The sequence below is a fragment of the Camelus bactrianus genome, chromosome X, assembly GCF_048773025.1.
Source record: "Camelus bactrianus isolate YW-2024 breed Bactrian camel chromosome X, ASM4877302v1, whole genome shotgun sequence".
In the NCBI taxonomy this organism is placed as follows: domain Eukaryota; kingdom Metazoa; phylum Chordata; class Mammalia; order Artiodactyla; family Camelidae; genus Camelus; species Camelus bactrianus.
The window spans coordinates 102,415,897-102,429,322 of record NC_133575.1 but is presented as its reverse complement, the minus strand read 5'-3'; the positions used below and the strand labels follow the sequence as shown (position 1 = coordinate 102,429,322).

Genomic DNA, 13,426 nt, shown 5'->3' with positions numbered 1-13,426 from the left:
TCCCTCCCCCTTGGCAACCACAAGTTTGTATTCTATGTCTATGAGTCTGTTTCTATTTTTTATTTATGTTCTCTCTTTTTTTTAGATTCCACATATGAGCGATCTCATATGGTATTTTACTTTCTCTTTTTGGCTTACTTCACTTAGAATGACATTCTCCAGGGACAACCATGTTGTTACAAATGGGATTATGTTATTGGTTTTTATGGCTGAATAGTATTTTATTGTATAAATATACCACAGCTTCTTTATCCAGTCATCTGAAGATGGACATGTAGGCTGTTTCCATGTCTTGGCTCCTGTAAATAGTGCTGCCATGTAGTTTTTCTAGGTCTTCAAATAATGAAAGCATGAATGGTGGGAATACAGGATACAAAAGGTAAATACCCCAAAAGCCTCACAAGTCCTTATTAAATTATCTTAATATAGAATTAATAACCTAGGTTTCTAGGTTCTCGAGTTTGCAGGCATTCTTCCCAAGGACCAAATTTTTATTTGCTCTGTGAAGGATAAGGGTAAGTCTCATCATTTTGCAGCGTTGTGAGTAGGCTCGATAAATCTCAGTCCAGAAAGTGCTCTCTTTGATCAAACACTGCTCCCACCCTGGGTGTGTGTCAAGCTCCGGAAAATGGTAGTGAAAATGTTGTTTTTACACAGTGATCTTTAGAATCAAAATTGTTTAGGTACAGTGAGTGTTTATATCCCTTTGTCCCTGAGAGCACTGACCACAATACTTGACATGGAGCAGACACTCAGGAAATCATAATATGCAGCATAGAGCAGGTGCTCAGCAAATACTCAGTGACCAAGAAGATCAATGCAGAGTGAATTAGTAAATTAACAACAAAGAAAACATTTCTACCAAGAATATTTTTACTTTATGACCAGCTTCTTGACACCATAGGTCATGCCTCCAAATCTGATAAGAGTAGTGCAACTTTCTGAGTTTCTAGGTATACTTTGAGATCAGTGGCTGGCCCAGTATGTTGTACTAGTCAGTGATCAATCACATTTAATGGACTGAGAGTTTGTGGGTAAAATGAGAGATAAGTACTTTGGCTTTCATAACTTCAGAATATAGTTGTCATCAACATGTTTTGAATCTGGTGTGGGAGTGGCAAGAGAGGAGGAATATCACTACACCGAAGTTTATTTTAGGGAAGTCTTAGAGAACTGAGACATTTTAGTTTAAAATATTCCAAAGAAACCAAGCAGTCAAAGGAAGCCTTTGAATGAGGAGGCAGAATCAAGAAGGGGGTAGACACGTGAGGAGGCGGGTAGTGGTTAGATCGCTCTTCTGTGGATCAGCAAGATGATCCTTAATCTTCGTTTCCTGTGCTCAGTGGGCTCAAAGAAGTCCCCTTTATTCTGGAATGAAATGTAAGCAGGTTGAACTGTGAAAAAGGGATGACAAATAAAGCCATCATTTTGGAAATACATGTCTCTTAATTGTACCTTTGAAGGCAGAGACTGGAAATGCCATGAGAGTCTAGATGATTTCAGCTATCATTAAAAAGAGTGGACAACAATTTTTGGTAAATACAGATCAGCTGAGATTACAGACTTTTTAAATGCAGACTGGAAGTGGTTCTGGGGTTGTAGGTTGTCTCAAGTGGTTGAAATAGAAGCAATTAAGACATCTTTGTGGAGAGGAAATAGTTTAAATTCTTACCTGAATCTATACTAGAACTGTGAACTATAAATAATCCAACCACTTAGATTTGCTGTTGTGCTTGAATGTTTTTATGGCTCCATTTCCACCATGATAAATATGGTCATTCTCTCACTTGGATGCATTTGCCCGTTTGTACATGGATGGGTGCAGTCCCTACTTTACTGACCATGGGTTGATAGATAAAATACTTGATAAAACAAAAATCTCATTTATGTATGCTCCATCAATTTTCAGGTTTTGATAATTTGGATAAAGATTGAGCAGAAGTTTCATTTAGTTTTATTCATCAAGACAGGGTTTGCTGAGCAACTTAATAACGTAAACAAGATTCAGGAAGGATATTTAGCTATGTAGGAGAAAACATAACTTCCAATCAATTCTTGGATACACGCTTTCTGATAAAAACATTTGTAGTGCTAAGTGCTAACTTATTCATTAATTCCGATTGACCCACTACAGAGTTACTCAGAAATTTTCAATTTTGAGTGATGAAGTACATCTGATCCTCCCTGCTGGTTCTGAGTACAGGGAGCTAGTTCAGATTATGTGCACCCCGTGGTCAGAGCTGGTTGTAGGAGCCTGTCTAGCCTATATGTGATGCACAAGAAATTGTTATTTGATTTTTATCAGGGAGCCACATACTCTAGAGTTGACCACGGTGTCAATGGTGTGCTAGTCACTAATACAACTTCCTTGGAGTCACTAGTGTGTCCTGCGGAAGGCTAAGCAAGAAAGAAGCAGGTAGGGGAAGAGGGCATTGATCTCTGATACCTCATTATTTAAGGTTTGGCTTGGCTTAGTGGTAAATATTTGTCAGGAGGGTCACTAAACATTGCCGTTTTGAATATACTTGTACAGTGCTCAATACCAATGGGCTTATACTGTTGGCCATTGGAAGAAAACGTTCTATTTTATGGAGAAATATTCATTTCCAGTAGGATGATGTCTTGGTTGTTAGGGAGCAGCAATATATCCTAAGTCCATTTTAATGTCATCTTAGAACATTTAGGGCTTTGGGAATGGTTCCTACTTGGTACTTAAGAGTTTGTCCTTGCCTTGAACACATTATCACAAGTTTAGGGAGTGTTCACATAGGATGTTCAAGACATTTTCGGAAAGGTGGGACATTTGGTTGAAAGTTTCTGTATATTTTGACCATTTGTAGTTGATATAGAATGACAGGCAGTTACCCATGGTGGGGTTTTCTTTGTTGATCTTTTTCTGTCATATTTTTGGAACACTTAGTGATAGGTTTTCATTTCTACCCTCACTTCTTACATGTAGGCCGTGGTGATCTTTGTGTACTGTCCTGGTTCCTCATAACCTGATGGCATCTTCTCTTTCCCTATATGTCAGTGATTTGCTGTCTTACCACCTCCTTTTACTTCCTTTCTGGTAGGGTGATGTTAGGGACCCCACAGGATGCTGAACAGAATTTCCAGAGGCATCTGGCTTGTCCTGAAGCAGGCATTGTGTACTTGGAAGTGTTAACATGTGAAGAATTGGGGTTACTTTGTGAGATTAATTAAAAGGTGCTAAGGTGTCTTCATGAGTGATGTGTTCACAAAACCTTAGAACTTATTTGGGGAGTTCTTGGACTGAAGTTCAAAATGAATGACTGTGAAGTTCTCAAGCCAGAAATGACCTGAGTCAGCCAAATTTGGGCCACCCAACTTGGTGAAATGTATGTTTCACTGGTAGTTTGGAAAGCAAGGCACCTGATGAGTAGAGAAGTGGGATTATCTCAAGAAATTTACTTAGTTTAGCTTGCGTTGGGTGGGGTAGATGTTAGTCACAAACTGTAATCAGTTGGAGGAGGACGTGGAAGTAACTCTAGACAATCAGAAGAAGGATAGTGCTAGACTCTTGATTATAAAAATGGTCACTTTACACTCTGCAATCCATGTAGTCTAGAACACAGACAGATCTCACACTCATTAATTCAGATCCCATAATTAGCCCTGGATGATGGCTATGTATGGCCTCAAGGTGTCAGATAGTATTTTCTGGAAAAAAGAGTATAAGACCTATTAGAGTATGAGAGGTTGTTGCATGTGATCTTCCTACTGCCTATGTCGGTTGGCCAGTTATACTGCAGGACCTCATGACAGTCCTCAGCCCAGCTGACCCAGGGAATCTACTGCTGGGTCTACTTTAGACAGGTGAATATAATATAGACCTAATTGCAGGTAGGAGGAAAGCAGGACTAAAAATCCCGGAGATGGTGTTTTTTTGTACATAATTCACCCATGTTAACCGTAGCCAGTTTTTCTGTAGGCCGTATGATGATGCATTAAGAAACAGAAAGTAGAAATATGTTTATTGGGACTTAGTAAGAAGTTTATATGTGTTAATAAAGACGCTTGAAATGCTGACTTGGTTTTACCCTGGTATAAGGGCCAAAAGGGCTCCATGCCATTGGTTTCTTTCTTTTTTTAACCTGGGGCATTCTTACTCTGCATGGATTATACTGACCTTGAAACTTTGGGCATGCCTCCATAGAAACAGTGAAGCCAACATTGGAACCAATGGGAAACTCTCCATTCATCATATCCCATTTCTTGTAAATCTTTTATACTATATGTTTGCTTGTTCAATAGTAAAGCATAGTAAGCACAATCTTTTTTTTTATCGCAGTCTTGAACTGAGTCTCAATTATCATTTTAACTAACTTTCAAAAACATGATTTTTTTAATGGTCTTGCTTAGTATAGCTTTAAATTTTAAATTACCCTGCACTTATCATATAAATTGGGATTGCTTACAACATACCAGTTCATCTCGGTTCATTGCAGCTGGAGATAGCCAATTCTTTGATACCTGCTTTTAGCAGTGGTAGTTAGGCCCCCACATGGAGTAGATTGTGAAGACTTACCCTGGTGCCACATGAAAGAAAGGAACATAACAGGATTTGGAAAGAGGTAGATTGAACTATTCATCTGTTATTGGGTTGAGGGCTGCATAGGGCCTCTCACTTTCTTATTCACTTATGGTGGTTGCCCTCTGGGGTCATTCTATGACAAGAGGATTAGCATCTTATATAAATACACTTGAGACGCTGTTCATTATGCTCTTTAGCTATGTACTGAAAGTCTTCCAAGTGTTTAATGATTTCAGCTGAAATATGGAAATTAATCAGAATTGAATCTAGTATTTCAGTGGAAAGGAGATTTAGTGCATGGGAGTGGAGTCTGAGTTCTATCCAAGCATTTCTCTGAGAGCTTAAATATTTTCTCTTGATTTTTTTTCCAGTGGTGGCCTTGCCTTGAGAATCAAGATTCTGCCCTCATGTAACTGTGGACAGCTCTTGAAGGGTATTGGTTTTATCACTAAAGGACTGGATATCCAGAATCTGAAGAGGCTCTAGTCTAAAACCAACGCTTGAAACAGGATCATTCAGTATAGTGAACTAAAGAACTATTTCTTTGGTGTTGTCTCCAGAGGTGAACTTGCAAACTGGAACTTTAAGATTGTCAATAATTTAAGATACAAGTATTTTATCTGTAAAGAAAGGATGACTGCTCTAATGGTACGTGGTTTTGTCCAAATATGGAACAAGAAGACTGGGATGTCTAAGTCAAAAGAAGCCTTCATTGAAACAGTGGAAGGAAAGAAGAAAGTTAAATTGGTAGTCTATTTCATTGGAGAATGTAAAACCTTTCAGCTAAGTAATAATATTAAAAATATGATCTTTAGATCCTATGGAAAAAAACAAAATCACTTGCATTTAACTTTCCAAAATAATAGCTTCTTGTTTATTGAAAAATTATCCTCCAGAGATGCTGAAAATTTGAAGATGTTCTTGGAAAGAATCCATCAGAATAATCTTCAAACACCCATAAGACCTGACAATGACAAGAGTGTCTTTGCCAGCACCACAATACAGAAGTCAGTCAACAAAACTTCATTCAACAAAATGTATAAGAAGTCAAGTAGTCGATCTCTTGAGAAAGGAAAAAGAAATGGAACACCTGATCTTAAGGAGATGCCTCTGTTTACATCAACGTCATCAACATTTATCTATAAGGAGTTACTAAAAAATGGATATGGGAAGAGGAAAAGGGTGCTATCAACTGATTCAGAGATGATTAAGAATTTCCTGAAAGAGATTATCTCTCTAAGAAAGAAGATATCCAAGACAAATCCCTTGAGGTATGTAAGCCGCAGTGAGAAGAAAGAATTGAGGTTAAAAGTGTTAAAACAGAATAAGAAATTCAAAGTTGGATCTTCATTCAAGATCCGTTCTACTGGAAACCCTTACCTAGATGGCGCTAATCTTCTCCAGAGACTGTCTGAGAAATTATATTTGGCATTTCTGTCAGAACCAAACTTTGGTGAGGATGACCCAGAGTGGGATAAATTCAAGATGACCTTTCACTTGTACCCAGAGAAACTATGGCAGGGTCTCCCCAATTTGGGAAATACCTGTTATATGAATGCAGTTTTGCAGTCCATATTTTCAATTCCATCGTTTGCTGATGATTTTCTCAGCCAGGGTTTCCCATGGGGTAAAATTCCCCTTGATGCACTTAGCATGTACTTGGTACAGCTCTTTGTCTTGAAAGATATTTATAACATAAAAGTCAAGGAGAAGTTACTTGTGAGTATTAAAAAAGCCATTTCAGCAGTTGCAGAAATATTCTCTGACAACACACAGAATGATGCTCATGAGTTTTTAGGTCACTGTTTAGATCAGATGAAAGAAAACATGCGAAAATTCAACATAATTTGGAAGACTAAAATTGAATCTAAGCAAAGAAATTCACCTCAACAGGTTTCTGCTGGCAGTGCTGCCACCAAAGTGGTCATTTGTCCTATCACCACTAATTTTGAGTTTGAGTTGCTGCGCTCTATTATTTGTAAAGCCTGTGGGCAGGTTGTTCTCAAGACAGAAGTGAGTAATTATCTTTCCATCAGCCTTCCCCAAGGAGTGAAAACACCTCCCTCGTCTATTCAGTCTAGTTTTGATCTTTTCTTTGAAGCAGAAGAGCTTGAGTATGAATGTGAGAAGTGTATGCACAGGGATTCTGTTGCGGTGCACAAATTCAGTAGGCTACCGAGGGTCCTTATTGTTCATCTGAAACGCTATAGCTTTAATGAGTTTTGGTCCTTCAGGAAAGATGATCAAGAAGTCGTTATTTCCAAATATTTAAAGCTATCTTCCCACTGCGATGAAAGTACCAAACCACCATGTCCCTTAAGCAACAATGCACATATTAGGGATTTCCAACTCTTAAAAATCTTTCAGGAGATGAATTCCAAAACCATCAGCTCATCAACACGGTCAAAAAAGCTGACCTCAAAATCCAAGGATTCCTTGCCTCCACACATTGGATCATACAAAGAGTGTAAACCTCAAAAATGCCACATTCGTCATAAAGGTTCGAGTGGAGAATGCCTGGGAAAATATTCTGACCTAAATATAATAGAGTCCGCATTGATAAACTCAGGAGATGTAGCAATCATTGCAAAAGAGCTGTTAGCAGACTTATTGATGGATCTGGAAGACAACTCCCATTCTCTGAAAGGTGAACCCACCAGCAGCCCAGACACATCTCAAGAAGTGCATAGAAATCCAAAACGAAAGAAATACAAGAGAACCAATATGTTTGTAGATTTTGAGGGTATCATCAAGACTACTGAAGATTTTTGTAAAGATAAAAAACCCAGAAGTCTTTCAGAAAGATTTCACAAAGTGGCTGAACAGACCTACCAGTATGAAAAGATGAGAGTCTATGAACAAGCCCTTTGGATGGCACTGCTTCGAAGCCTTCCAAAGCCACTTGCCCAGAGGTACACAGAGAACCTCAGAAGAACTACAGAATTAAGTTTCCAGGAGACCAATGTGAATTCCCCACGTGCATTGGGTTCCAGAAAAACCCGTCGAAACAAAGATTGTTTAGATACGAAGAAGACGGGACCTGAAGCCAAGAAACCGAAAAGAAACGCCAAGATGGGAGATCGTAATGCCTATCGGCTCATTGGTGTTGTCAGCCATCTTGGGAAGACCCCAGATGGAGGCCATTATATCAGTGATACCTATGACTTTGAGAGGCAAGTCTGGTTCACTTACAATGATCTTCAGGTGTCAAATATCCAAGAGGAAGCAATGCAGGAGGCTAGGCTTCGCACCGGGTACATGTTCTTTTACATGCACAATGAGATATTTGAAGAGCTGTTGGGAAGGGAGGATAACTCTCAGCCTCAAAGCAAAGAGGCAAGGGAGACTCCTCAGGAGTAATAAGAAGAACAGACTCCTGGTTGCACAGATCTGCTTGACTGCCTCTCTGGTTATCGCTTCCTCCATGGAAGGAAAGCTCTGAACTCCAGCCAAACATGAAGGGGCAGTTAGCATCCAGGACCAAAGTTCAAGCAGAAACACTTATGAGGAGATCTGTTTTCTAACTCTGGTATGGACACCTCAGTCACACAGTTCTGGCTGATAAACATTCATCTCTCCTCTTAGACTGGAACTGTACTTTCAATATTCCAACGTGGATTTTAAGTGCGGTCCTCAAACCAACAGCGTGAGGAGCATAGAGGAATTCATGAGAAATGCAAGTTCTTGATTCTACCATGGACCCACTGGTTCCGAAACTCTGGTGAAGGGGTGGTGAGATGGAGATTCTGATGCTTGAGAAAGTTAGAGAACTACTGCTGTAGTGTGTAGAGTATCTTGGTATATTTTGCTGTTTGTATTTGGTAAAGGGGTTTGATTGCAATTTTATATCTTATATTCATATATGCCTTTCCTTTGTAAACTTACTAAAATGAGAACACACACACACACACAAATTACTCTTTTGCTGATCATACTCAGCAATTTGATGGGAAAAAAATAGTTTCTGGAGTGCTGGAAAGACAGACAAATGAAAGAACCAGTTGCTGAGGTCCTGGCAATAAATACTAATGAAGCTTGTAATTTATGAATCCTCTTGGGCATATATCGATGAGACTGAATGCCGAATCAAGTCTCCAAATGGTTTGCTAAAGTCTTCCTTTTCCTCAATGCCTAGAGAGCTATATACCATCAAGCTTAAAGCTTGAGGATGGAGAAGTTGATTTGCCCTCAAGAAATTGAACGACTTCTCCAGTTTGTCTGCTAGCAAGCTGTTCTTGGTGATCTAAACCGCCGTGCCATTTTGGTCTTTTTCGGATGGGCAGTTGCATTGATTGCCTCAAAGGAACATTGATTACCAGAACTTTATCTGAAGCCTTGAAGAATCTTCATTCAACATTACAAGACTAATATCAGATTTCTTGTGCTTACCTGTACCTTACAGTATGGTGGCTTTATTCCTTCAGTGAGTAAACCATACATGCTTTAATGTGTACTTGTAGAATTTGAAAGTCTTGTTACTGATTTGATACCATGTCAAAAAAACTTGTGCCCGAATGTGATCTGCTTCTGGGTACAAGCCTCACGGATCCTGAAGTGGTCATATTCTGTTGAAGCTCTATATAATTCAGGGATTTAGCAATTCTGATATTAAGCTCATGCCATCTCTGTAACCTAGCCTTTTGCTGTCTCTTGAGACAGTAAATCTGTAAGGCCTTGTACCTTTGTTATTAACAAATTACTTGTTCTAAGAGGCTTTCTCACATCACATAAAGGAATTGAGCTTTCAGTCGCACCTTTACCAACATGGGTATGTCCCCATTGTGTAGGAGGTACAGTCTAAGTACAGCTGTGTAATCCGAGAGCTTGTTGGTGCTCTTAATCCTGGAGATCTTTAAAGAGGTGAACTGGAATTCACTGGTGTGGGAAAGTCAGAGAATGGCCTCTAAGGGGAAAACCAGATTCCAAAGTTTGGGAAACAAAGTTGGTTCAGAACACAGTTATCTAGAAGGAGTTCTGAATAGGAGCTGAAGATTGCTGAGATGGATGGGTGGCAGTTTCCTAGACTGAACTAATCACTCCCATGAAGAAAGTGTCGCAGATACAATAATGGGAGGTTTGTTCAACTTGGGTAGTACTTTAGCAGCTGGAGTGGGTGAAGGATAAGGGTACAGTTAGATTTAAAGGAGGGGAGTGACAGTTTGTTTTCTCAATTTCTGGTTTTTGACTTCTTTAGAATAGTTATGTCTCAGCCTAGTTACATAGGCATCAAAGTGGGAATTTTGGTAAGAGTGAAGGGAATTTTGTTTTGAAAGGAGAATGGAGATGCCAGTAGTTTTAAGAGATAAAAAGTTTTTGGTGCAGAGTATAGAGTATTACACATTCTGAATATGCTGCTCGTCTGCGTGTTGCACTTCCAAATGCAGGGCAAATCAGTAGGTGAGGAAGATGGTTGGGGTGTCTGTGACAGGAGGGCTGTGTCCTCCTGGACGGATGGCTTAGGTGGAATCCATCATTGCCCTGTGAGAAGAAATCCTTAGTGCACACTGAGTGGTTGTATATGTTTTATCTGTTATAGTGTTGTTTCAAATAAAACATTAAAAATTCTTAAATGACTCAGTGGCTATTATTTATTATGTATTTTAATTGGTTCTCTAATCTATAGATCAGGTTTCTGGGTAATCCGTGGATATAAAAACTTTCTTTGACATGCAATGTATTTTCTGTTGCTTCTATAAAAAAATTGCCACAGACTGAATGGTTTAAAACAATACAAACGTATTACCTTAGAGTTCTGGAGGTCAGGAGTCCAAGATGGGTATCACTGGGCTAAAATCAAGATGCTGGCAGGGCTACAATCCTTCCGGAGATTCTAAGGGGAGAGTCTTTTCCTGCCTTTCCCAGTTTCTAGAGGCTGGCCGCCCACGTCCTTGGCTCATGGCTTCATTCCTCCACCTTCAAAGCCAGCAGTGTCGGGCTGAGTCCTCACACTGCCATCTCTGGTTCTGCCTCTTCTGCGTTCCTCTTCCTTTTTTAAGAACCATAGTGAGACTGCGCCTAAATAATCCAGGATAGTCTCCCAGCTGATTAGCAACCTTAATTCCCATTTGTCTTGTAACAGTATATTCACAGGTTCCAAGCAGTAGGATGTGGGTATGTTTGCGAGCCCCTTACTCTGCCTACCACACAATAGTACAAGGTTATGGAAAACTATCACAACAACAACAAAAGCAGAATGACTCAGGACTCAGACTCTTGGGGAACGGTTTTGGTCGGCTCGCTAGGCAAAGAATCCAAAGCATCTGAAGTTTTAACCAAGGATGAAGGAAAACTGTAGTTGGTCAGTGAAGAACTAAGACCTTGAGACCAGTTACAGAAACAAGGGCTCTAGTGGCTTTGCATATTTTCTCTGTGTTTATTATATGCCTGTGTATATTTGTGTATACTCAATATTTTCTTTATCCTTCCTATTTTTAATTTTATACACAACTTATTGGAAGTTAACTTTACAACTTAGTCTTTAAAGGTAACAAGATATTCAATGGCTGCCTGACTGAATTTGAGGAATAATAATTTGAGGAGATCCCATAATGGATGCAATGACTTGAGACTGAGCCATCTAATTTGGGGGAACAGGGAAAACATAAAAGGATTGGTGTATCTATTAGGTAGAAATACGGAATTGTTTTGCTGCTGTAAGAGTTCAAATGTGTGTATGGGGAAGCTGAGTAACCAAAGAGATGGGCTGTGTCAGTTGGAGCCTCTCAGCTCCAAGTTCACCCTTCAGTATGTGCTCTGTGATAATGGACAGAATTCCTTTAGGTATTTCTCCTTCACAGGAAGCACAAGTTGAACTTTCTCAGTAGAGGGTGTGGCACATACATGGCAAGTGGAAAGTGTTCTCTTGCCCTTTCGAGTTGTTGAGGTGGGTTAGCAGTGTGAGGTGTGATCGTGAGAAAACCTGGCAGTGCAGTCACCTGGCCGTGGAAAGCCGTGGAACCAGAAGGCGTGATTCCTGAGACATCACAGTTCTGACTCGGCCCGGCCTGGAGATGACCTTCCGGCTGCTGTTTCCACCTGGACACCGTGTGCCCTGACTCCCTTTGATCATGTGCTTTTCCCAGGTTTGTATTTCACAGCCCTTCTAATGCCCAGCCCCTCCAACAGGAATCCACACACTCCAGGCTTCCTGCCACCCCAGCCCCCTCAGTCCCTCTGCATGACTGTGTACCAGGCTGTGGGCTACAGCTCTGCTTGTGCCCTGGAGGGTTAGCGGTGGAGACCCCGCCCACTCTGTGCCCCAGCGTCCGCCCACTGCCCTGCGCCTGCACTCTGCGTGGTTGCTTCCTGCTTGTGCAGTGACTGCAGACAGGACCGGCTCAGGCCAACCAGTCAACTCTCCACCACCTGGTAGGAGCTAACCACATCTTCAGCAAGATCTCAACCCCAGCCCTGGAGATTGGGACCCCTCTCCAAATTTCTCTTTTCTTGGATACTCCCCCTCAATTCTAGGATGCAATATAGATTTTTCTTATATCCTATAGTTACTCTTATCATAGGTTAATATTAAACATCTCCTGTTTAAATAACTGTAGCTTTTCTCTCCTGATTGGACACAGACAGATACAGAGGCTGAACATGTGAGGTGTTCTAGATCTCACATTCCAATTAAATCCAGATATTGTAATATGATATTCTTTGTTTTGATTTTATTTAGTGCTGCTTTTTAGTGTAAAGCAGTACAAAGAATACCGGCGGGAGAACCATAATATTCCAGTTTCTGGTGCAACCTCTGGCAAGAGATGGCTAGGATATCAAGCAATCACTTCTTATTTTCATGCCTCATCTGCTCAGTGGACAACACGAACCAGTAGATGCTTTTATGGGGTGATTGCAGCTCAGACAGGTTCACACATCTCAATGACAGGGACCTTGGGCCAGAACATCACTCTCTAGTGTCTACATTCATCCTCTATCAACCTGGTTATACCTCTGCTCCCTATGTGGACCCCACCCAGTAAAATTTTTCAAAGCAGTCCTAGCAAAGTATGTTTCTGTAATCTAGAGTGGATTATCTCCCCCACTGAAAATTTCAGTGGCTGGCAAACAGTAGTGGGATCGTGACCTCCAGGTGTGACCTCTTCTATTTGGTGGCAAGGCATGAGTGCTACACGGAGGCTCACACACAGCACCAGGAGCTAGCTGGGCATCAAGGCTGGGCAGCAACAGCACTGTGTCCGTGCCGGACAAGGCCTTCTCTGCCTGCAAGGTCGAGTTCCAGCCCCGATCCTGACAGCCAGCCCCCCAAATCCCAGATTCTGTCACTGTCCTGAAACCCACCTGCATCAGAAATTAACTAGGTGCTCTGCTCCAAAAAAAGAAAAATCTGAAAGTTTCATACCTGAGGTTACCATTACCCAGTCTACTCTTTCAAATTTAATATGTTGTTTATGTGCATGTATGTGTGCACATACATATTTGTTATATATATATATGTATATATATGCATATATTTATTTATGTACATAGAGATTTGTTTTAGGGGATTGGCTAATGCAAGTTGGGGCTAGCAAGTCTGAATTCTGTATAGCAGGCCAGCTGATTGGAAACTCAAGCAGGAGTGTGTTGCAGTCTTGAGTCTCAAGTTCATAGAACAAACTGGCAGGCTGGAAACTGGCAGTCTTAAGGCAGAATTTCTTCTTTGGAAAACCTCAGATTTGCTTTTAAGACCTTCAACTGATTGGATGAGGCCCACCCACACTCTCTTTTACTTAAAGTCAACTGATTGTAGATGTTACCAATGTCTTATAAGATACCTACACAGCAACACCTAGATTACTATTTGAGTAAATAACTGGGGACTATACCCCACCCGAGTTGATACATAAAACTAGACATCACATGTGTTATATA

General features: G+C 40.5%; 1 protein-coding gene across 1 annotated transcript; it reads left to right on the top strand.

Annotated features, from left to right (window-relative positions):
- The first annotated feature begins 5,188 nt into the window (after positions 1-5,188).
- Positions 5,189-7,915, top strand: USP26 (ubiquitin specific peptidase 26). Its single transcript, XM_010968449.1, has one exon. It carries the CDS (start codon positions 5,189-5,191, stop codon positions 7,913-7,915), a length of 2,727 nt encoding a protein of 908 aa, XP_010966751.1.
- Positions 7,916-13,426: the final 5,511 nt, after the last annotated feature.